We start from the raw sequence: 21,664 nt of genomic DNA, 5'->3' as shown, positions 1-21,664 counted from the left end.
ATGTCCTTTTTTAAAAAAACAAATGTGCCTTTTACAGTTTATTAATAGTGAGCTTCCCATACAAAAGGGCATTTTGTCCCTTATAATCATTTAAATAGATACTGCAACTTTGACTCTACCCCTAGGAGAAACCTTCAAAATGCATGACTAATAAAGTCTTTCTAATACATCAACTTTATGTGTCTTCGAAGTCAGTTTCTGAGCATGAAACTCTCAGTTTTGCATTAACATTTTAATATAATTATGGCCTTAGATATGCTTGTTATTAATGGTGAAGCAAACTGCAATATTTGGTCATTTTTTTCCCTCCAAGTTATTATGCTTGTGCAAGACATGTGCATTTTAAAGCCCAGCTCCTTCTCTGCATGTTGTAAATATACTTGATACAATGAGTTTGTTAAGTTTGTTTTGATTTTTCTGGCAGAAAACTACAAAATCACGGTCTAAATCTTACAGTACTGATGATGAGGAAGACACACAGCAGAATACTGTCAAGGAGGGTGGCCAGCTGTACAGGTAAGAAAGCATCTCCATGTCTCCTGCTCACACTCCTGAGGCCCCTCCATCCTTGTCAGCTTAGTCATTTTTCTTGTACATGTCTAGATAATTGGATCACAAGGAAAGTACTCTGTGCTGTGGAACATGTGAAGAACAGCTGAATATGAAATGATAGTTTATGTAGGGAACTCAGCACTGTGCCTGGCACATAATGAGCTCTTTATAAATGTTAGCTGCAGCGGTTGTCTAGTCAAAGATATTTTCAGAGAAGAGGGAGGGAGCACATGAACTAATACAAAGGGCGTCACAAGAGACTAAAGAAGATGGATGCTAAGCCCATGTTAGGAGCCAAGCATCTGAAATCAGCCAGATTTCAAATTCTTGCTCCTCCACTTACCAACTTTAACATGGGACGCGTTTGGCTCCTCATTGTATCTGTCCCTTAGAGTCATTGTAAGGATTAAAGGAATTAAACTAATTAGCCCCATGAGCCCCGGCCCAATTAAATAAGTATCCAAAAAAAGTTCTTTTTTGTTTGTTTGTTTTTTGTTTGTTTTTATTGTCAATAGTATTTGTGATGAGTAACATGACCGTATTTTCGGAATCCAAATGGTGACACATGATTCATTACAGGAGTTCCTGGCAGTTTATTTATACCATAACATTCACAAAGAAATACAAATTATATACATTAGATAGATATGGATACATACACACACTTTTGCCTTTATTGAAAAATGAAATTAGAAGCATAGAAGCCCTGTAGGAATAAAACTTTAGTGTTCAATTAAACTTTATATTTGAGCTCCAACAGAATATCTACACACAAACTAGTAACTAATTAGAAGGGCAGAGGAGATGTATGTGGTCCCTACTCTAGGGAACAGAAAATTGAATATATAGTTACAGTAAAGGATAAAGAGAAAATAATAGGATCACCTTCTGGGAGACCTCTGCTGTGACTGTTGTCATATGTAAGTTTGAGAAAGCCAGGGAAAAGGCAGTGTTCGAGGAAAGCTACAGTAATCTTAATGTGTGCAAAGGAGACGTCAATACAGGTATCATATGAAATAATTTTGCATGCTGCTTAGTGTCAACTATAGGTTTTCCCATAATAGTTATCAGGGCCTGAGCATCTATGATGATGTCCTTTTGCGACTTCAGTAACCTAAGGCACCTCTAGGATGAGGAATAAAAAGAGTTAATTTTCTGTAGAATTTCTCCATCTCACGGAATGTCTTACAGTTTTACTTATAATTTTGAGGCATGACTTCACACTGATTTATAATCATTAGCCTTCACAAAATCAGATTTTCACCAGTGGCTGTAGAGTTTCCTAATTATATGGTAAAGAAGGAGCATGCATTCTTTTTCTATTGATTTTTACCACAGTAAAGTTCTCAGCAGACCATCACATTCCCCTCACATACCCACTTTTCTCCTATAGGGGAACATCTAACTATTGAAAAGAAACCTCACAAAAGAAGATATACAAATGGCCAATAAACACATGAAAAGGTGCTCAACATTATTAGACATTAGGGAGATATAAATCAAAACTACCTTTTCACACCCACTAGGATACTTATAACCAAAAAGGCAGGCAATAACACATATTATTTCTGTTCCCTAGGGTACGGACCACATACGCCTCCTCTGCTCTTCCTAATTAGTTACTATTTTATGTATAGATATTCTGTTGGAGCTTAAAAATATAAAGTTTAATTGAACACTAACGTTTAGGTTTGTTTTTGGTAGTTATGTTTCCCATAGGAGAAAAGTGTGTGTGTGAGGGGAATGTGATGGTCTGTGGAGGACTTGACTGCAGTAGAGAGTGGCGGTACAATTTGTAAGGTTGCAGAGCAGATCCTAGGAGTGGTTTGTAGGAGAGAGAAGACTATTAAAATATCTAAGATAAAAGCAGCACTAGATAAAGTAATGAATGTTTGTTTTAAGAAAGCTGGAGAATATAGAAAAAGTATAAAGAAGAAAGTTAACATCCTTTGTAATTACACCTGTCCAATAATCACTATGGAAATTTGGCATATTACCCTTTAGGTATATAATTCTTGTGGCCCACTACCCACTATACAGTGTTTCTGTTCCATTTTAGCCCGGGTCTCCTCCCTGCAAAGGCCATATAGTTTCCTGATGAACTCTGGTGTTACTCTCTAACTGGGTCACAGTGGGAATCCAGCCTTTCACAGCAGAACTCACAAATGCATGAGGAAGAGGCTGTGATTCCTGGCAGAGCAGTGAATAAAACCACATTACATTAGTCCCCACGTTATCATGAGAAATGACTCCGGTGGGCACCTGAAACCACAGATAGTAGTGAACCCTCTCTATATATTGTTTTTCTCTTTCCTTATTAAGTCAAGCACTTTCACCTTTTCATTTAAAGGAAGCACTTTGCAGCATCTCTTTGGCATATCTGAATTGCCAGCATTACTACTCCTGCACTTTAGGGCCATTATTAAGTAAAATAAGAGTTTCTTGAACATAAGCACTGCAAAACCTCCACAGTCAGTCACATAAGAAGCCATACATCATGGATATGCTGGACAAAGGGATGGCTCACGTCCAGAGTGGGACGGAGCAGGACCTCACAAGATTTCATCATGCCACCAAGAATGGCACACAATTTAAAATGCATGACCGGGTGTTATCCTAGCATTTTGGGAGGCCAAGGTGGGTGGATCACTTGAGGTCAGGAGTTGGAGACCTACCTGCCAACATGGTGAAACCCTGTCGCTACTGCAAATACAAAAAATTAGCTGGCGTGGTGATGCACACCTGTAGTCCCAGCTACTCGGGAGGCTGAGGCAAGAGAATCACTTGAACCCGGGAGGTGGAGGTTGCGGTAAACCAAGATTGCGCCACTGCACTGCAGCTTGGGTGACAGAGAGAGACTGTGTCTCAAAAAAGGAAAAAAAATCTCGTGGTTTATTTCTGAAATTTTCCTCTTAATATTTTTAGACCATGGTTGACTATGGGCAAATGAAACTCTGGAAAGGGAAACTGAGGATAAGAGGGGACTACTGTGGTAGGATTTTTGTGGTAGAAAGAGCACTGAATTAGGAATCACACTTGGGTTCCAATCCTGGCTCCCTTAGGACCTGGGGCAGGTATTCCCTATTAAATCATTGTCTTAAATAAGGAAAGTGGGATAACCAATAACCCAAACCTCTTTCAACTCCAAAATGTTATGCGTCCTATGTGGGTACCTCACAGATTGGGTCGCCGAAGGAAAACCATGAAGCTCTGCCGAGAACTCTCCGATTTGGTTGTGTACACAAACTCCGTGGCCGCTCAGGACATTGTGGATGACGGTAAGAATGAAGAGTTTTCTCCTTCCACTCTGAATAAACATTCTTGACCTTTCTCTTTCAATTGTTAATGAATTTTTGTTAATCCGATTATCAACACACATTTTTGGGACTATGTAGAAACCAATTTGAGTGTCAGGAAACTCACTGCTGCCATAGTGTTGAGTTGACATGGAGGGTTCTACTGATTACTGTGGTTGCCTGATTGACCAGAGGCCAGAGAAAGTTCCCACAGGGCCGAGGAGGACTTTATTACTGTACAAAGACAAGTGCATCAGGGCAAGACCTTCCTGCAGCACTTGAACTGTGAAGACCAGGCCCGGCTTGAGGACCAGGTCATAGATGGCCATTCCAAATGCTAATGACCAAAAGAAGAAATTAATTGGCTAAAACCACACCTTGAAAAGCCCTATATTTTCTCAGTGAAAGTTTTGACTTTGGTGAAAATAGCTTAATCCAGATTGAAGTTTTAACAAAAAGAGCAGAAATCTCAGTAGCATTGTCTCCGTCACTGTTTTTCACCTATCAGTTGCCGCACGGAGCTGAGAAATTCTAGTCACATCTATTCATATCCTTGGCTTTCCTGCTAGTTACTCTTGTCTCCTTTATCTTGTATTTCATTTAGTTACTGAATGCTTACAGAAATAACCTACTGTCATGTGGCTTTTCATCTAATTTTAATTTTAGTGGAACTGAAATGTAAATCAGAACCTCCAAATTTCTCAACAAGTTTTAGTGAAGGGAAACAACATTGTGTCCTCACAAACCTCCAGGATTCTTCCCTCCCATCGCCCCCTGCCCAGCCCCCACTCCACAAATGTATCTTTTTCTATTTCAGAAAGATTTCTTCCCTTTGGCCTTGATTCCTTCTTCAAATGGTAACAATTATACAAGATTTAAATGAATTTCACATGTGAAAGCATGAGAACCTGTAGGATTCTCAGCAACGGAGCAGCAAACTCTTATAACAATTGCCCTTAGCTCAAAAATAAACTCAGGGAATTATTGCATTAAGTTTAAATGTATATTTGGTTTAGGGAATAAAAATTTCCAATAAATGGCTTGGAAAACATGATACTATTAATTTAATGAAAATTAATACTGAGCGCTGTTTAGCTCTTGAACTTCAACTGTTTTTGTCTTTTTAATTTTTTTGCCAGCCACAAAATGAAAACTAGATAATGAATGCATGGCTTATCCTAATGTGATACAACTCAACTTTATTAATTTACTAACTGATATGTGCCTAATTAGCAAGGTCATATTAATGATATTGTGATGTGCATATTTATGTGGAGAGACAGACAAAACAGTAGTATTGATTATAGTCCTATTCCATCTGAATTAGGCTTGTCAAAAAGATATTTTCTCCTGTAATGTTTAAAACATCCCTCATCAAAATCTGCAAATAAGTTCAATATTAGTATGCTTGAGATATGTAAACTATGTTAATAGGTTATGCCAGTAAAATATATTTGAAGACATATCTTTAAGGAAAGGGTCTAAACTAGAAACATTATCACATTAAAAACTGTAATCCTCTAATTTCTTTGCCACAATCTGTATTCCTGACTCTTCTAACTCTGGAGTACATTGTCAGTTGAACAGCATCTAACATCTAAGGGCGTACAACCCTGAGGACCACAGGGGCCCTGGGAAACTGTGTGTTAATAAACATGCAGAGTCTAGATATGACTCAGGCCCAGCTGGCTCAGCAAGACATATATAGTTCAACTCGTTGGTTTCATGGACCATATCTCTGTCTGGGCTCACACACACTCAGCTTATTAGGGCTAAATAAGAATGAGATTCTGGGTAACTTTGGGTCTTTTTATCTGGGCTGGACTTTTCCAGCATGTTCAGAGGACATGTGGGCCATTTTGGGTATAGAGTGTGGGTGCTTGGTGAAGGAGTGGGAATAGTGGGGCTTTGTAGATATGGTACAAAAGGTGGGATTGGAGACAAGAGTGGAATATTAAATGTTTGGAGCTTTACTCCATTATGACCCCCAAATTTGCAGCTTCTGTGAGTCTAGATTGACCACTCCTGATGATTGTGCTGGCACAAACTTTATTACAGGCTTCATGTACTTTTACCTCCCTTTACTTTTTTCCATAGTTTATATGCGTGGCTAGGTGAATGACTGTCCCTGTTCTTAAAAATTTTATTCCTTTATAATGTTTTTGACCTCTTTTTCTCCATTATTCCTTTCTCCCAAACAGGTTTCGGCTTGTTCCATAGTTCTTATTCAAATCAACTTTAAAACTCAACTTTTTATTCTTGTAATTGTTCTTTTTCCTTTATTTTCTTGGATCCTGAATGTTACTATTAATACATGTTTTACACGTGTGCCTTTTAGATGAGTGCCTTCAATGAATGTCTTCCTGTTATCAGGAAGAAGCTATCCAGTTTTATTTATCCATGGTTGCCTATATGTTTGGCAAAGATATTCTGTTTAAGTTTTTTTTTCTACCCGTTCTTTTCATGCTAGCCAGATAGTCATAAATTAGTGGGATGATTGAATTCTTAGGGAGAACAGGGTACCCAGAAATAGACACCTACTTGAGCAAGACACACAGCTCTGATTTGGCCTCAAAATTCCATTCCTGAACATGGAATTGTATGGGTCTTTCCTGTTGAGAAGCTGCCTCTGCTCTGGTTGAATCCACTCTCTAGCGCTCTGGTTTTTGCTATTGGTATACTCTGACATTATTATAAGGTCTTTTGTGCGCGGCGTTTTCTTTGCTGTAGTTCTCACTTCCTTTTTCTCTCTATTAAAAACTGCCAGGAACCACAGGAAATGTGTTATCATTCAGTGAAACAAGAGCACATCAGGTTGTTCAGCAAAAATCAGAGCAGTTCATGATTTATAATCAAAAGCAACTCACGAGGATTTACCCCTCTGCCTACCGCATTGATTCCAGTAACTTCAACCCGCTCCCCTACTGGAACGCAGGCTGCCAGCTAGGTGCGTACTCCTTGGGAAGGAGCGGTTCTCTGTACGTTCTGACTATGCCACCATCTTGCCTAATTCTCTCCAACTTTTAACTTGCACAGTGGCACTGAATTATCAATCCGAAGGACGAATGATGCAGTTAAACCGAGCCAAATTCAAGACAAATGGCAACTGTGGCTACGTCCTCAAACCCCAGCAAATGTGCAAAGGTGTGTATTAATTTCACAGTCATAAATGCAGGTGTATGTTAATTTCATAGTCTAAATGCAGGCAACCTTTATTAAGGAAGCTGTTTAGAAAGTGTGATACCCTAGAGTTTTTCAACATTTTTTTTTTTTCAAAAAGATAGGTTAAGGTGTTTGAATGTGGATTAGAATTCTTGTTACCACTACTTAATATTTGGTTAGCCATGATGTTTAGAATGTTATCTTGAGAGGTTGTGTGTGAAAGAGGGACATGGATGGCATTGGGTTATCATTTGAAATCCAGTGCCACGTATAAGCTGGACTGCTTTTTAAGGTCTGAGCCCTATCTTTCAGAAACTATCTTAGGTAATGTGAGTCTGTGACCTGCTGGCAAGCTTCAATTCCACCTGAAACAATTTTATCAAGCTCTTTTACTCGGTGTAGTCCAATTACAAAACAGTGCTAACAAAAGAGAAAGGATAGGCTGGTTGTGGGGGCTGATGCCTGTAATTCCAGCACTTTGTGAGGTCGAGGCAGGCGGATCACCTGAGGTCAGGAGTTCAAGACCAGACTGGCTGACATGGTAAAACCCTGTCTCTACTGAAAATACCGAATTAGCTGGGCATAGTGGTGCATGCCTGTAGTCCCAGCTACTCGGGAAGTTGAGGTAGGAGAATCTCTGGAACCCGGGAGGCAGAGGTTGCAGTGAGCCAAGATCACACCACTGCACTCCAACCTGGGTGACAGAGTGAGACTCCATCTCAAAAAAACAAAACAAAACAAAACAAAACAAAAGGATAATGTTGTGTTAGATCAAACAACACTTTCTTTTGGTTCTGCTCATTAAAATTATTTTTAAAATTTCCAAATTACATTTACAACAATTCAGATAAAAACATTGTTGACAGGATTATCTTCAAGATTTTATACTTTGCACGTTTTCTTGCTCTGCTGTTTACTTAATTTCAGGTCTTCTTTCTGTTTGTTATATTCACTCATACCTGAGATAGTTTAGGTTAGAAAATTATTTGAATCTGACATAATTGTTCTTCTTTCCACACTGTTGGTGTTCAAATAAAATGCTTCTTTTCCTCCATTCCACAGTTGATCATTGCATTGCAAACACTTGCTTTAAGTTGGCCCACTCCACTGGCCTTTGGGAACATGGATTCTAATGAAAACCACAGCTATGCCACACTGATAGTTATGTGATCATGTAATTCAGCATTTGTTTTTGTCTGTTTGTCTGTTTGTTTACAAGCTTAAGCTGTGCATGTGTGCGTGTTTCTTCTTATGTTACCAACTTATACTTTACTTGGCCTAGGTACTTTCAACCCTTTCTCTGGTGACCCTCTTCCTGCCAACCCCAAAAAGCAGCTCATCCTAAAAGTTATCAGTGGACAGCAACTCCCCAAACCTCCAGACTCCATGTTTGGAGATCGAGGCGAGGTAAGTTGCCTATGACTACGTGTCTAAGTGGTTAATTATGTGATTATCTTAGTTCATTTACATTTTATCTGAAGTGTCTTCAGAGATGTATGTGTGTTCATGACTGAGCACTGACCTCAGCTTATCAGACATTAACTTATTTATTGGTAAGTCACACAGTTCTTGTTGTACTGCTGTTCATCATCTATTTTGAAGGCATGAGTGCACACAATTGAATTCACAATTTAAGGTTGACACTGGCATTGCTAAAATTGGAGTGCAAAGACAATTATATTATTAACGGAACACTGCCCAAGAGTATATCTTAACCTGGGAAGGTAATGTTCCGTTAATAATATAACCTCCACATTCCTCTCCTCCTGCAGTGCTCCTCCTTGCTGCCCATCAGCCACCTGCTCCTTGGCCGTGTGCTGATTCTTATTATCATTTGCTGTACCTGTGTAGTGTGATTTTAAAATGTCTTCATCTGTGGCCACAGTCTTTTTTCTTTCCAGAGCTTTTAGCCCATTGTTTCCATTAGACCTTCTTGGCCTTTGCTTTCTCCCTACATAGCAGCTTCTCCTATGCTCTTGCCCTTCCTCTCAGAGTTGATCCATTATTTCAGGCTCTTTGTTGCTCCCACCTGTTAAACCATCATTTTTGGATCTTAAGGAAGGAAATTATAGAGCTGTACAATTTGGTACCGCCATAAATGCTTTATTTAAGAACTCTACTTTCTCTGCTTTAGACTTTCTTACATCAGCTCTTTCTAGATTCTTTGGGTTTTATTCCTTCATTCTTCATTACCCAGAACTGGCACCACAAAGGAGAGTCTACAGATGACCAACAAGACAATATCCTTCCCCCTAGAGGAGAGGATGGGAATTAAAGTATATGAATCAAACATGGATAGCTTGATTAATTATTATGCCACCCAGATCAAGACAGAGCATATCCAGAATCCCTAGAAGGCTCCTGTCCACCTTCCCAGTCAATATCTACCCTCCCCGCTGCCTCTCATAGCAAACACCAACCCCTATCACAACAGACAAATTTTGTCTATTCCTAAACTTTATATAAATGGGCTCTTAGAGTAGGTACTCTTTTATGTCTGACTTGCTCAACATTATGTTATATAGCAGAACTTTATTCTTTTCTCATTGTTGAGAGTATTCATTGAACACATATTTCTGACCGGGCACGGTGGCTCACATTTGTAATTCCAGCACTTTGAGAGGCTGAGGTGGATGGATTGCTTGATCTCAGGAGTTTGAGACCAGCCTGGACAACATGGCAAAACCCCATTTCTACAAAAATACAAAAATACAAAATTAGCAAAATTACAAAATTAACAAAATTACAAAATTAAAAAATACAAAAATTAGCCAGGTATGGTGCGCAAGCCTGTAGTCCCAGCTACTGGGGAGACTGAGGTGGGAGGATGGCTTAAACCTGTGAGGGTGGAGGATGCTGTGAGCTAAGATCATGCCACTGCATTCCAGCCTGGGCTACAGAGTAAGACCCTATCTCAAAAAACAAAATAACAAAAAACAAAAAACGCATATTCCACAATTATCCATCCTATTCATGATAGAAATTTAGGTTGTTTCCAGTGTTTGACTATTACAAATACAGCTGCTCTGAGCATTTGTGCATGGGCAAAACATCTCAGTTCTGTCGGGTATTTGCCCTGAACTAAAGTTGTAGGTTCACTGGGTAAAGTTTGTTGGCATTAATAAATACTAGCAAACAGCAATTTAATATTTTTTATATTAGTCTCATATATCTGAATCCACCACACCTAGAACCATTTCTTTTTCTTACTAAGCACCTTGTAAAATCAGTTGCTGTCGAAATGTAGACATTTTGGCCAATATTCTCAGATTAATTAACATATGTATAGAAATATATTATTTGTAATAGTACTTTCTCTTTATTTAATAGATCATTGACCCTTTTGTTGAAGTTGAAATTATTGGATTGCCGGTAGATTGTTGTAAAGATCAAACCCGTGTGGTAGATGACAATGGTAAGATCATAATCTGTGTTCACTTTTTAATGAAGATGGTCTAGAAATAGAATTTACACTAAAAAAAGTGTCTATGTAGACGAGCAAGAAATCTCTAAAATCCGTAACTCCCATCTGAGTTTATGTTAAAAACTTTTCAACACATAGAACTAAGTAACTGTGGGATTGATGCATGGTTTATTTTGATGGTGTTGTAATCTAGGCTTTCTAGACTTTTGCTTTTAAAGGAATTTTTTTCTTCTAGTAAGAAGAGTAAATGATATTTTAAAGAACTGGGTTAAAAATTCACTGAGGAAATGCATCCATTATATGTTTATATTGTATTTTTATGACATGAGTTTTCTCAAAGCTCTCATTTGTGAAGCCTATGTGCCTTGATAATTTCTCACTTTTTCTGGAGCATGTAAAACTCTAAAGGCAAGCCCAACGTAGTCTGGCGAGTTTACTTCTTGAGTATTTTCATACAATTGGAGGGGCAGCATTCTTCTTATATTTTGGCCATAATATAAAGAAAGTTTTCTTTACCCAAGCCTCATGTCTTTTTATTTGTAATCTTTTAAAATTTGTTTGTTCATACATTTCACAAACATTATTGCATACCTACTTTTCTCAATGTCTTGTGATTAATACTGTAAAATACATTTGAAACACAATCATTAATTTGAGAAATTAGGGGTTCACAGGGAGTCCCTGAAGGAATACTACAGTTCCAGAGTAGGGCAAACCTGTAACTTAGGAAAAACACGTACACAGAAAGAAACCATCTTAAATTGTGTTTTCCCACCAATGTTCAATAGATTACTCTTTCTTTTTTTAGTCTCAGAAATAATTGAGAGGTCATCACTAAGTCAACAGAAAGATCTTCTCTTATTCAAGAGGGGTATCTCAGTGATTTTTCAGCTTATAATTATTTCATTAGCCTGAGGCTTTTTAATAGGGTTCAATGGCTGATACCTCCTAAATGCATACATTTTTAAAAACTTTTCATTTTTTAGAAAGGAAAAAAACCAGAAACTTACGGAGTACTTGAATTTTTAACAGCTTTTATAGTTATTCTATTGGAGAGAAGTTTGCCAAGTAAATGTATTTTTGCATTTTAGTATTTGAGGTGAAATATACCTTTTTAACGTATTTTTCAGTAGCTGTGAAAATATGCCATCATTCATGCAGTAAGGTCTTGCTTCGTGAGAAGCTACTGGGAATCAATAGTGCACAGTCTAATGTGACCCTGTCACTAACTATAAGGCCTTGTGTGGCTTTGGGCACATTATCGTCTATGAACATCAATTTTCTCAAATACAAAATGTCTTATAAATACTGATATTCCCTACCTTAAAAGATGAGTGTTACTTGTATAGATTTTGAAAGTAATATATTTTTGAAAGTCAGTAATACATAGTTTCTAATTAGAAACAAAAACCAAAACCCTGCTCTACTCTAAAAACTCTAAAAATCCTCTAAAAAAACTTAGAGGATTCCTATAAGAAATAAGATGATGTATGTACAATAGGAGTTGAAACCTGCAAAAGCACCTTATAAAATGTTTGTTGGTGGTTATTACAGCAGCGGACTCTTTGGTGCATGAGAAGCATAATTCTGTTGGGAGAGGATATCATTCTTTATTGTTTTGGCTAAAACATTATTCTTAGATCACTACTATAGATATTTTTTTAACTTATTGAAGCATTCTGAATACTAAAGAGCTTCTCTACAATACAGTTAGGCATCAAAGATTAATAGATTTGATGTGATAATTTACAGGCAATTTTCTTACCAATTATTTTCTAGCAAGGGGGTAAATTTCGAGGCTTTATTCCAGTAAGGCATCCCGGAGTGGCTTAGTTGTCTTCATGAGCTTAATAACCACTGCAAGCAACTTTCACCGTCTGCTTTGCAGATGTTGCTGCCAACTCATTTGCAGCCAAGTCCTTTGCTTTTCTGATTTTTCTTTTCCTATTTCTCTGAGGATTTAACCCTGTGTGGGAAGAAACGCTGACATTTACAGTACACATGCCAGAAATAGCTTTGGTTCGGTTCCTCGTGTGGGATCATGATCCCATTGGGCGAGACTTTGTTGGGCAAAGAACCGTGACCTTCAGCAGCTTAGTGCCTGGTAGGTATGAGCTGGCCTTTTCTCTCTAGACTGACCATTCCTTTTTCTTTGGAAGATATAATACATCATATGTTACTTACATAATAGCATATGTGATATATGAAATATATGTCATATAATAAACGTGACTTTTAACAAGCTTTGTAAAATGTAAAGGATTATAGTTGGGCTGGGTGCAGTGGCTCACGCCTGTAATGCCAGCAATCTGGGAGGCCAATGTGGGAGGATCACCCGAGGTCAGGAGTTTGAGACCAGCCTGACCAACATTCAGAAACCCTGTCTCTACTAAAAATACAAAATTAGCCAGGTGTGGTGGTGCATGCCTGTAATCCCAGCTATTCGGGAAGCCGAGGCAGGAGAATCGCTTGAACCCAGGAGGCAGAGGTTCCGGTGAGCCGAGATCATGCCACTGCCTTCCAGCCTGGGCAATGGAGCAAGACTCTGTCTCAGAAAAAAAAAAAAAAAAAAAAAAAAAAAAAAAAAAAAAGAGCTATAGTCAAGTCAGATACTTAATTTTGTTGCACCCATGAGAAAGTCAAATGCAAGTTCAACTAAAAAGAAATGACTGTCTTTCCTTTTATTAGGCTACCGGCATGTCTATTTGGAAGGACTGACAGAAGCATCCATATTTGTACACATAACCATCAATGAAATCTATGGAAAGGTGAGAAAGATCATAGGATTTAAAGTCATATACATTAATATGGTCCTTAACAATGCTACTGATTAATTGCATAATAGAAATGTAAATTTTGACAAACTGTGCTTGAACCAAAAACTCTAAGGAAGCCCAGCAAGCCCAGTCTGCTATTCCAGTCATGTCCTGATCCACCTGTACTCTTTTCACTGTTTAAGGTGTGTACTCATTCCTTCTACACAGGGGCCCTCTCTGGGCTTAATAGAATTGAGAAAACTATTATTCTCTCAGGCAGTAATCTGTCTGGCTAAAACAATGAAGATATAGTTAAATGTTGAATTTTATTTTAATCCTTAAAAAGACTCAGCTGACCTCAGTGGGAAACGTAGTGTCTCAGATGGTTGATGAATTACCTGTACTAACTGGTCTGTGATCCCAGCCACTTCTAGGCAGGCTACATTCATTTGGTACCAATGTTTTTAACTGAAAATCTAAAAATTGTGAATGGATTTTAAAGCTATTTTAAAACTGAAAAGAAGGAGACCACAAAAATGCATTCTAGTTCTTTCCTGATGCTGTTGTCGTGGTTATAGAACTCATTTGAGGTTTACAAACCAGTAGGTTGTCCTCTGGTCATGTCAAGTAACTGGGGACTTGGTTACCGGTATGAATTTTCAGGACCACATGGGATTTGGAGGGACTGTTAAAGCATTGAATGGGGCCTAGAAATGTCCCGTGCTCTTTACCAGAAAATCTGTATAGCTGGAAGCTTCCTCGTCTGTGAATGTGGGATAAAAATAATACCTGCCTCATAAATAAATATATTCCTTAGAAAGCTGCCTGGTACACAGTAAATGCTCAGAAATATTGGCTAATATTAATGTGATTATGACTACAATCCAGCTAATAAGGAATGAACCATTTCAGCCTGAATTAGGGAGTGTAATGTTTATTTTCATATCAGTCAGCAAGGGTGTGGAGGTGAGGGTAAGGATCCTAATTTCTAAGACTGGTGAAGTTTTATACCATAACTTTCTGTGTTTAGTCCTGGATTTCTGTTTGTGCTGCTTGTTGGGATCTTGCCTCTCATCTAAGTAGATACAAATGTAAATAATTCAAAAATGATTCTTGAATTCTAGGAATCCCAGGTTAACTACAGATTATCTCTAGCATTTATCACACTGAGGGAAACAATTAAATTCTGAATTTGTTTAAAACTTGAGCCAGAAATAAATTAAAATCTGAAAGTGTTCTATATCATCCCCATCTTCTCTCCTAAATAAATGTCCATTTATGAGTCATACTCTTTATTCCTTTCAAGATGTGTTCGGGTTGGGATCCACACATCACAGTGTAGTGGTATTGGTTGAACAATGAATGAGCATAAGACTGAAAATCCCTGAAACTAACAGAAAGGGTTTATAGACATGTATGCATTTTTTCTTTTGTGTTTACTTGTGATACCCTCTTCAATGAGCCCCAATTGTGTTTTGTTGTGTTTTGTTTTTTTCCTTTACAGTGGAGCCCTTTAATACTCAATCCCAGTTATACTATATTGCACTTTCTAGGAGCTACAAAGGTAGTTTCTCAGCATGGTGCTTTGTTCTGGCTGGCATATTTCTTTTAAGTGGTTATGGCAGCATGCTTTTTCATATCACTCCATTTTCCTGCTTACCACTTTGAAACATGCATCTGTTGCTTTAAGGCGCCTGAAGTTCGTATCAGTCTATGAGCTGTGGAGACTTTTCCTACCATTTTGTCATCTCTGGGTAGGAAACTTCTGGGAGAGCTTGATATAAGAATGGAAGGCTGAAGTCCTTGCAAAGTAAGGTGGATAAGATGTGCATGAAGTTGTGCAAACATGCTGTGAGCTGCTGCTTTCTTGGTGTGAATATATTTCAGTGGCTGTACAATTTTGGTTTATATTCATTTTTCATGGAGCTGTTATTTTAAAGGCAAGTTGTTGATGTGATGGCATTTGCTTAACTTGTGGTTGGTCCTTTTGTGTCTTCAGAATAGACAACTCCAGGGTCTGAAGGGACTGTTCAATAAGAATCCTAGGCACAGTTCTGCAGAAAACAATTCCCATTATGTACGGAAACGATCGATTGGAGATAGAATTCTGCGACGCACAGCCAGCGCCCCGGCCAAAGGCAGGAAAAAGAGCAAAATGGGCTTCCAAGAAATGGTGGAGATAAAGGATTCAGTGTCCGAGGCCACAAGAGACCAAGATGGCGTGCTGAGGAGGACCACACGCAGTTTGCAAGCACGTCCTGTCTCCATGCCTGTTGACAGAAACCTTCTGGGAGCTTTGTCGCTGCCTGTATCTGAAACAGCAAAAGACATTGAAGGAAAAGAAAACTCTCTGGGTAAGATACTTTAAGTTTCTCTAAGAATAAACCCTTCTAGGCTGCATTTCAGTCCCTGTTTACCATTATGAAGAGGTTGACATTCTGTAGTCAAAGTAAAATATACTGAAGAATAAATACTTTTTAATGTGATCTTCTAGACGAGAAGATTTTAAATGTTGGGGGCCAGGTAGATCCATTTCCTGCTCACCAAGAGCTTTATAATATCAACATCTGAAATTGACAATGAGAGTAGGGGGAGCCATTAGGTGTGATGGCACAGAGAGGAAGAATGAAACCTGCAAAATAGGATTCGAAATATTGGTTTTCCAAATGAATGCCATATTTACTGATTGTTCTGAGGGGGAATATGGTTGTATTACTTTTCTTACATATAACACATTTCCGTGATTGGAAATGTTTATGGAGAAAGAAAGCCAGTTGTTAAAAACAAGCCACGTTTTTCAAAAACAAGCAAATCTTTTTTTCTTAAGAGGTCGCTCGGGCAGTGTTTTCCTATGGCCTCACTTCCCTGATCCTTGGATGCTGGCAGGGATGGAGGTGTGCCTGCAGCTTTAGCACGGTCGTGGGCTCCACAAGCATAGGGACCAGGTGCTGCCTGTCTTTTTCCTTAATTTGAGTGTATCATTGACTCATATCAGGAGCTCAGTACAGAGTAAAGACCACCTTGCAGTGTGCCAGAGAGCTTTTGACTGATGTTGGTGACTCCCATCCCATCCTATCTGGGGGTAAATTTAAGTGCCAAAACTGTGTGCATTTGATATCTATGCAACAAATATGTTTTAATTCAATCAGAATCATCTCAGACAACTAAAATGTGGTACTGATTTCCTTTAGCAAAATTGTTCTTTTATCTTTTATCAAATGGTCTAATTTCAGTGCTCTCTTTTCCCACAAACACCATTTTACTTGTATTGATTTTTTGTTATAAGATACTCTTGAATGGTTTATTTGAAGGAGAAAAAGAACATTTAAAAGCTTGAAATTTTGCTAAGAGCAGTGTCAGAGAAGAGATAAAATATGTGCCTTAAAATGTATTTTAAAATCCCATGTTTGGGAAAAATAAAGCTATATTCAATAGAAATTGGTTCTATCCTGTTAATGCCACAGTTAAGATGTTAATACCATTAAGGTGAGTTAGAAAGCAATTTTGAGGTAATATTTCTTTTCTACTTTTAAAAAACAGTTATATAAATTAGTCATGTGTATTAAACTTTTGGTATATATAAAACGATACATAGTTATATTGCATTAAGTACAGAAAAAGCAGACTACAAAATTCTTTTTTTTCTTTTTTTTTTTGAGACGGAGTCTCGCTCTGTCGCCCAGGCTGGAGTGCAGTGGCGGGATCTCAGCTCACTGCAAGCTCCGCCTCCTGGGTTCACGCCGTTCTCCTGCCTCAGCCTCCCGAGTAGCTGGGACTACAGGCGCCTGCCACCTTGCCCGGCTAGTTTTTTGTATTTTTTAGTAGAGACGGGGTTTCACCGTGTTAGCCAGGATGGTCTCGATCTCCTGACCTCGTGATCCACCCGTTTTGGCCTCCCAAAGTGCTGGGATTACAGGCTTGAGCCACGGCGCCCGGCCCCCCAGACTACAAAATTCTATATATTATTCTGTTCCTCTGCAAAATATTACAGTGGCTGTCTCAGTGGTAACATCATATGGTATTTAATTTTTTCTTTATAATTTTTTGAGGTTTTCAAAATTTTTATGATGAATATTTTTAGTTTGGAATCTATTTAATAATAAGTTGAACAAGTTCTTTTTTCTTATATATCATGACTCTGGAAGCATTATATTATTAAAATAACCTGATCAAGAATTGAATACCTCATACTCTCCTAGCAGTATACTAACCATGCTGGGCTATCCCAAATTACTGTGAATTGTGTTTTTATGGTTTTCCTTTACTGTGTCTGACAACTTACTGCCACTTTTAGGGAAGGATGCAATATGAAATTTGTGTATTAAAAAGAAATATATCATTAACAAAAAATAGATATTACCAATGACATGGAATTGATGACCAATTTTTATCTTTACATTTTAACTCAATGGATATTGATATTTTAATGCATTTATTATACCTTCCAATTATTTTAGAAATTGATTAAATTAAATATGCTCCCAAAATGTTTTGAAAATGACATTATTATGTTTTTCTTCTTTTCTTCTTTTTTTGTTTTAACTAATACATGTATAACTTTGAAAGCTTATAGTATCTTGCTTACAGGTACCACAATGCTTTGTTTAACAGAGCTGTCTTGTTCTGTTTCTATTGCCATGCTTCTGTGTAGTACAAATCTGAATAGGAAACAACTTAAGGTAATCCTCACTGTAAAAGTATGGTAACTCATTGACATTTTTTTGACAATGAATATTACATCCTTAGCAGATGTAATAGATATTCAAAGGGAAGCTTCAGTGAAATTCCTATAAATATATTTTACCATTTATTCATCACACAGACACTTTGTTGCAAACCTATGCAATCCATAATTATATTCTGTCACAGTGTAACGGATTTACATTCTCCATTTGTCTGTCTGAAGACAACATGAGTGTTTGCAGGTCATACATAAAGTGATACATGTCACCTAAAATATTGTTTGTTTCCTTCAGCAGAAGATAAAGATGGCAGAAGAAAAGGCAAAGCAAGTATAAAAGATCCACATTTTCTAAATTTCAACAAAAAGTTATCGTCCTCCTCCAGTGCTCTTCTCTACAAAGATATCATCCAAGGGGACGCCATTGTATCTTCTGCCGACATGTCAGTCACAGGAGAACAGCTGGGCATGTCAAGTCCTAGGGGTGGGAGAACCACATCAAATGCCACAAGTCATTGCCAGGAAAACCCCTGTCCCAGCAAGTCTCTCTCCCCAAGGCAGCATTTGGCTCCTGATCCTGTAGTTAACCCCACACAAGATCTACATGGTGTGAAAATCAAGGAAAAGGGGAATGCTGAGGGCTTTGTGGAAGGGAAAAGCATCTTGTCAGGAAGTATCCTTTCTCATAGCAACCTAGAAATTAAGGATCTGGAAGGTAATAGGGGTAAGGGCCGAGCTGCAACATCCTTTTCTTTGTCAGATGTCTCCATGCTGTGTTCTGACGTACCTGACCTACATTCAACTGCAATTCTGCAGGAGAGTGAAATTTCCCATCTTATTGACAATGTCACTTTAACAAATGAGAATGAGCCAGGCAGTTCCATCTCAGCCCTGATTGGCCAGTTTGATGAGACCAATGATCAGGCTCTCACAGTTGTTTCTCATCTTCATAATACCAGTGTGATGTCAGGCCATTGTCCCTTGTCTAGCGTGGGCCTAAAAATGCCCATCAAGCATGGTTTTTCCAAGGGAAAATCCAAGTCTTCCTTCCTGTGCTCATCTCCGGAGCTGATAGCACTCTCGAGTCCTGAGACCGCCAAACATGCAACGAACACAGTTTATGAAACTACCTGCACTCCCATCTCTAAAACCAAACCAGATGATGACCTTTCTAGTAAGGCCAAGACAGGGGCTGTAGAAAGCAACCTTCCTGGGTCCCCTAATACTTCTCATGACTGGTTACCAAAAAGTCCTACCAAGGGAGAAGACTGGGAAACACTGAAGAGCTGCAGCCCTGCCTCTTCCCCTGATTTGACCCTGGAGGATGTAATAGCTGATCCCACTCTCTGTTTCAATTCTGGGGAGAGCAGCCTTGTGGAAATTGATGGAGAATCAGAAAATCTTTCTCTAACAACCTGTGAACATAGGAGAGAGAGCACAAGTCAACTTGCTTCTCCTTTAAAACTCAAGTATAGTCAGGGTGTGGTAGAACACTTTCAAAGAGGTTTGAGAAATGGCTACTGTAAAGAGACCCACCACCCTTCTGTCCCTGAAATATTCAACAGTATTCAAGATGTCAAAACTCAAAGTATTTCTTATCTAGCCTATCAGGGTGCTGGCTTTGTGCATAACCATTTCTCAGATTCAGATGCAAAAATGTTCCAGACCTGTGTGCCCCAGCAGTCTAGTGCTCAAGATATGCATGTTCCTGTACCCAAGCAGTTGGCACATCTTCCTTTGCCTGCTCTGAAATTGCCCAGTCCTTGCAAATCCAAAAGTCTGGGGGACTTAACATCAGAGGACATTGCCTGCAATTTTGAGAGCAAGTACCAGTGTATTAGTAAGAGTTTTATTACAACTGGCATTAAAGACAAGAAGGGTGTGACTGTGAAGAAAAAGTCATTAGAGCCTATAGATGCCCTGACCGAGCAGCTTCGGAAGCTTGTGTCCTTTGACCAGGAAGACAGCTGCCAAGTAATATATTCAAAGCAGGATGCCAATCAGCTCCCCCGGGCACTAGTCAGGAAGTTGTCATCCAGAAGTCAGAGCAGAGTGCGCAATATTGCTAGCCGTGCCAAGGAGAAACAGGAAGCCAACAAGCAGAAAGTTCCAAACCCCAGCAATGGGGCAGGCGTGGTTCTTAGAAACAAACCCTCAGCACCCACCCCTGCAGTGAATCGCCACTCCACCGGCTCCTACATCGCAGGCTACCTGAAGAACACGAAAGGGGGTGGCCTTGAAGGCCGGGGCATCCCGGAGGGGGCATGCACAGCTCTTCACTATGGCCATGTTGACCAGTTGTGTTCAGATAATTCTGTTTTGCAGACTGAGCCAAGCAGTGATGATAAACCAGAAATTTATTTTCTTTTGAGACTGTGAATTATATAAAACTGCATTCTTAAGGTTTACAAGGTATTCCGTAGAATGTCGGAGTTTTCAGTAAATAAGTTCCTTGGCTTTGGAATGATTTTCAAATGTATTTTTAAACTTGTATTTGGGTCTCCTTTTGACTTCATGTGTTCTCCCTGTTAATGCGTTTGTATATAGATTTAGTGATGTTTCCCATGTACCTATTATGATCTTTCTCCCTTGAGGTGTTGTAAACTATTATCAGTATGAAATATGTGCATGCCCTAGATGTGAAACTCCTCAGCAGCTCGGGTTATAATGTGTGTGTGTGTTTCACCAACATGTCCTTTACTGTGTCCTCGGATTGCGTCACAAATGTAGTCATTTTTTACTCTCTAACTGTTGAGTTGATTAAGAGACTTTGCAAATGACAAAGGGATGAATTCCTTACTTTAATCTGTTATCATTTTTCCTATGTTTCCCTCTTTGTTGAGAAGCCCAGATGCATTTTTATAACTCAGTTTTAAAAACTTTAAAATAGTTACCTTGCCTTTTAGGATGTTCTTATCCCACCCATAAAGAGAGTTTAAAGGGGATGGATAGCTGCTCCCCATGCCCTCCCCACTTTTTGGAATAGGTTGTGAGGGTGTGAGGAAGAAGGCCGTCTTTTGTATATAAGGACAAAATTGTTTGTTTTACATAAATTTTGTTACATATTTTTGCTAATGGCTTTGTATGTAACAAGAAGCCAGTTGCCAAACTACTTGTACTTTTGAATTTTCTGATTGAATGACAGACTGCGAACAATGGCTTTCAGAATGAGGGACTTCCATCAGACGCTAATGATAGTAGTAGCACAAACTGAAAACTTCCCCAAAGCTTTCAAAGAATATTTTCTCATAATAAAATCCGAGTGAATAGATAATTAGAAGAAACCTTTTTCCTTCAGGGAACCAAGCAACTCTATTTTAGTACTGACATGCATTATTTTCACTGTGAATTCACTTTTTTATTGCATGTTCAGATGTCCCTCTTTGTTTTTTTTTGTAACATTAACTGCAATGATGTTCTTCCTGGAATTCATGAAAATATAATTAAAACACATTTTTAAACACTTGGTGAACTTCTTTTACAATTGAAATTCATACGATGACTATTGAGTAAAAGCACTCAGAGCACTCGGACCTACTTTCCATGTGTTTGCGGCAAAATAGAAAGCTATCACGGAGGACAGTTTTAAGCAGCAATTTAAGTCTCTGAGTGTTTTCCTTATGCTTTAAAAAGCATATTTGTGAGGTGACTTGAAAGAAAATCAAATGTAAAGAGTTTCTTTGCATTTGGCATTGCTATTGCAAGTTTAAAAATAAGCCTTCCGAACTGGTTGTGGTGGTGGGCGGTGGGAGGGGAGCAGTGGTAGTAGTGGTGGTGGTGGTGGGTAGGGGAG

General features: G+C 38.6%; 1 protein-coding gene across 1 annotated transcript in view; it reads left to right on the top strand.

Annotated features, from left to right (window-relative positions):
- Positions 1 to 21,334, top strand: part of PLCH1 (phospholipase C eta 1) — a 253,598-nt gene extending 232,264 nt beyond the window's left edge. The window contains exons 14-24 of the mRNA XM_077991608.1: positions 425 to 516; positions 3,733 to 3,830; positions 6,616 to 6,795; positions 6,885 to 6,992; positions 8,293 to 8,417; positions 10,341 to 10,425; positions 12,392 to 12,538; positions 13,123 to 13,202; positions 14,695 to 14,754; positions 15,190 to 15,544; positions 18,167 to 21,334. Of these exons, the coding sequence (XP_077847734.1) occupies positions 425 to 516; positions 3,733 to 3,830; positions 6,616 to 6,795; positions 6,885 to 6,992; positions 8,293 to 8,417; positions 10,341 to 10,425; positions 12,392 to 12,538; positions 13,123 to 13,202; positions 14,695 to 14,754; positions 15,190 to 15,544; positions 18,167 to 20,250 (3,414 nt within the window). The 3' untranslated portion in view covers positions 20,251 to 21,334. The remainder of the gene's footprint in view (positions 1 to 424; positions 517 to 3,732; positions 3,831 to 6,615; positions 6,796 to 6,884; positions 6,993 to 8,292; positions 8,418 to 10,340; positions 10,426 to 12,391; positions 12,539 to 13,122; positions 13,203 to 14,694; positions 14,755 to 15,189; positions 15,545 to 18,166) is intronic.
- Positions 21,335 to 21,664: the final 330 nt, after the last annotated feature.

This window comes from Macaca mulatta, chromosome 2 (assembly GCF_049350105.2).
Source record: "Macaca mulatta isolate MMU2019108-1 chromosome 2, T2T-MMU8v2.0, whole genome shotgun sequence".
NCBI classification, from domain to species: Eukaryota; Metazoa; Chordata; class Mammalia; order Primates; family Cercopithecidae; genus Macaca; species Macaca mulatta.
The sequence above is the reverse complement of the archived record's forward strand: the minus strand, read 5'-3'. Positions and strand labels throughout refer to the sequence as shown.